The sequence below is a fragment of the Chrysochloris asiatica genome, unplaced genomic scaffold (assembly GCF_000296735.1).
Source record: "Chrysochloris asiatica unplaced genomic scaffold, ChrAsi1.0 scaffold00137, whole genome shotgun sequence".
NCBI lineage: Eukaryota > Metazoa > Chordata > Mammalia > Afrosoricida > Chrysochloridae > Chrysochloris > Chrysochloris asiatica.
In genome coordinates this window covers 2,640,997-2,644,606 of record NW_006408655.1, presented here as the reverse complement: position 1 = coordinate 2,644,606, position 3,610 = coordinate 2,640,997, and the positions used below count along the sequence as shown (strand labels likewise).

Sequence of the window (3,610 nt, the reverse complement as noted above, 5' to 3'; positions counted from 1 at the left end):
ATATATAGCTATAGATACAGGTATCAATACAAAGCAGTACAGATAGAGATATATACACGATTTTTTTAAGAAAAACATCCTACCCTGGCTGGTGTTTGTTGTGTGGTCGGCAGTGGGAAGATGGTGTTCTCCACCCATCAATCCTTTCACTACTACCCAGGATGACTCTTCTGTGAATAATTGCTTCCAGCCACAGAAACCAGTCTCGAAGTCACACATGATGCAATTTGCTATTATACACGGAAAAGAAAATCAATAAAGTAAGATGCAGTGGAACATCATCACAGCATTAGTCAATAAAACTTAAGTGGCCAGAAAAATCGTCCCCCTTTTGAATGAATGCTTTCTAATGTTCCGAATAAGGAGTCCAGGTGACACAATGGTTAAACTCTGTGTTGTTGCCTAAAAGGTGACGGCAGTTTCAGTGCAACAGCTTTGTTTCTTCCAACCTTACCAAAATCTTCCACGTGCTGTGTGAGACTTGACCCTTCGGAAGGCTATTTAGATGTCTGGCACATATCATCCTAACTGATCTATTTTCTATTGTATTTAATGAAGCAAGGTGAAACTTTTTAGCTTTTCAGTGAGTAATTCACTTGCTGAATATATACTTGCTGAAATGGTAGCAGAGGCGGGGGAAGGAGCCATTTGATAGAGAAGACTAATTCCGGACTTCAGAAGAGCTATAGGTTAACATAGCAGTATTCATCCCATTTGGCTATTTTAGCAGTCTCTCCAAAGAAAATGCTTAGCCATTATGGAATTCCAGTTAAATTTGATATTTTGAGCTTTACTTCTTTTTCCTTACAACCTATTCTCTTAATGAATTAAAGAAGATAATACAAAAAAGTCAGTGAATACTTCAGTGCCTACATTCATGGCAAAAGAACACATTCTAAAGAAAATTAGGGTTCCACATACGTTACATATGCTACTTTTCCAGCTTTAGCACCAAGTTAGAGGGGAAAGGAGCAGGTTTCAGAGAACTGGGCAGTAACCTAGAAGTTCTGACAATTTAATTTTTGCCTCATGCCTAAATTAAGAATCATAGTGTCACTCTGTCTTAATAGTAGGTTTAAGGATGCATTTTTATTACAACTAATGTAAAAACATATTCCCAAACATCCTATTATAATACAGATACAATTTTATAACAGGAGGAATCAAAATGATTCTTGGTCAGAAAACACCCAACATTTGACAAGCTCCCTAAGATCATAATGTTATAATCTTTAATAATAATAGCAGCAAACATGTTCTACTGACCTCCAAGTATGTGACAGGTATTTTACTACTAGTCCTCACAAGTGTTGTTGTTGTTAAGTGCAGTAGAGTCAGTTTTGACTACCAGAGACCCTATATAGGGGTTTCTGAGGAGCCATTCAAACTAACCTTTCAGTCGACACATTAACCCACAGTGCCACACCAGAACTACAATCATCAAAAGTACTCTACATATAAATATAATGATGATCATTTTATAAAAGAAAAAAAAAAACGAAAATCAAAGCCCTAAGCAAATTATCTGTGGTAAGTATAGGACTTCTTAATGCATGGGACCTTTAACCATAAAGTCAGCAAGCAGTTCAATCCACTAGCTGCTCCTTGGAAACCCTATACAGGGTCTCTGTAAGTCAGACACAACCCGACGGTTAAGCCAACCTAAACCAGGGACTCATATCATAATTAGAAAGACTCCATCATCTTATGCTTGCTCTTAACAGTTATTTTCAATTTTGAATAATATGATGAATTTAGATCAACATATTTAATAAGCTCACTATATTTTAATACTTAAAGGATCTTAAAATCACTATAAACAAGGATGCCTGATCTCATGACCAGATATACCAGCTATCTTATCAATAATGTATCAATTCTTAAAATAATAAATTTCATTATGTGAATGGATACACTTCTTAAGTTTCCTATACATATAAATTCAATGTTTCAAATCTCAGTTATGCTTATTTAGATAGTAATTCAAAATTCAAAATTTAATAAACATTTTGATTTTTTTATACAAATACTATTTATCCCTTAAACAGATTCCCAAAGAAATAACAAAAAAACTATATTCTAATAATCAGAAATCCTTTACACATTATTAAGTACATACCAACATGACACAGAAGTGTCATTTTTCTAATACAACTAACAAAATCTAATGCTTCATTATATGTTTTTCGTTTCTCAGTTCTGGTTACTGAAAGTTAATTCTCGAGTTAAGAGTCTCTTCTCTTTTAGACCACTCTTTAACACTTAAATTCTAATTGTTGTTGTTGTTAGGTGCCATCAAGTTGGTACTGACTCAGGGCGAACCTATGCACAGCAGAACGAAACACTGCCCAATTCTGGGCCAACCTAACTATTGTTGCCAAGCTTCAGTCAATCGATGCTGCTACTTGGGAAACTCATCTCGTTGGGGGTGTTCCTCCCTTTCTTTGACCCTCCACCTTACCAAACATGATATCCTTCTCCAGTGACTGGTCCCTCCTGACACTATTTCTGAAGTATGAGAGACGAAGTTTGGCCATCTTGGCCTCCAAGGAGCACTCTGGTTGCATTTCTTTCAACACGGATCTGTTGGTTCTTTTTACAGCCCATGGCACTTTCAATATTCTCCTCCAACACCATAACTCAAATTTATCAATTCTTCTATGGTCTTCCTTATTTACTGTCCAGCTTTAGCATGCATAAGAGGTTATTGAAAATACCATGGCTTGGATCAAGTGCACCGTAGTCCTCAAGCTGACATATTTGCTCTTCAACACTTTCAAAAGGTCATGTGCAGCAGATTTGCCTAATGCAATATGTCATTTGATTTCTTGACTGCTGCTTCTGTGAGTGTTGACAGTTGATCCAAGAAGAATGAAATCCTTGACAATTTCAATCTTTTCTCCGTTGATAAGAATGTTGTTTATTAGACCAGTGGTGAGGATTTTTGTTTTCTTTAGATTGAGATGTAATCCATACCAAAGGTTATGCTCTTTGATCTTCATCAGTAAATGTTTTAAGTCCTCTTCACTTTCAGCAAGCAAGGTTGTATCATCTGCATATCACAGGTTGTTAATGAGTCTTCTTCCAATCCTGATGACATTTTTCTCTTCATAGAATCCAGCTTCTCGCTGATTGAATAAGTATGGTGAAAGAATATAACCCTTTCACACAATTTCCTTTATTATAAACCATTCAGTGTTCCCATGTTCTTTTCGAACAACTGCCTGTTGGTCCAGGTTCAGATTCTTCATGAGAACAATTAAGTGTTCTGGAATACTCATACTTTTCAACGTTGTCCGTAGCTTGTCATGATCCATACAACCGAAAGCCTTTGTGTAGTCAATAAAGCACAGGTAAACATCTTTCTGATATTTTCTGTTTTCAGCCAGGATCCGTAGGACATCAGCAATGATATCCCTCATTCCACAGCCTCTTCTGAATCTGGCTTGAACCTCTGAAAGTTCTCTGTCAATGAATGCTTGCAGCCATTTCTGTATTACCTTTAGTAAAACTTTACTCACTTGGGATAGCAAAGAGGTTGTCCAATGATTTCCGCATTCCGTTGGGTCACCTCTCTTTGGAATGCGCATAAATACAGCTCACTTCCAAT

General features: G+C 36.6%; 1 protein-coding gene across 1 annotated transcript in view; it reads right to left on the bottom strand.

Annotated features, from left to right (window-relative positions):
• MALRD1 (MAM and LDL receptor class A domain containing 1) overlaps positions 1–3,610 on the bottom strand; it is a 1,127,868-nt gene that overhangs the window by 985,055 nt on the left and 139,203 nt on the right. The window contains exon 11 of the mRNA XM_006869907.1: positions 84–230. Coding sequence (XP_006869969.1) covers positions 84–230 — 147 coding nt within the window. The remainder of the gene's footprint in view (positions 1–83; positions 231–3,610) is intronic.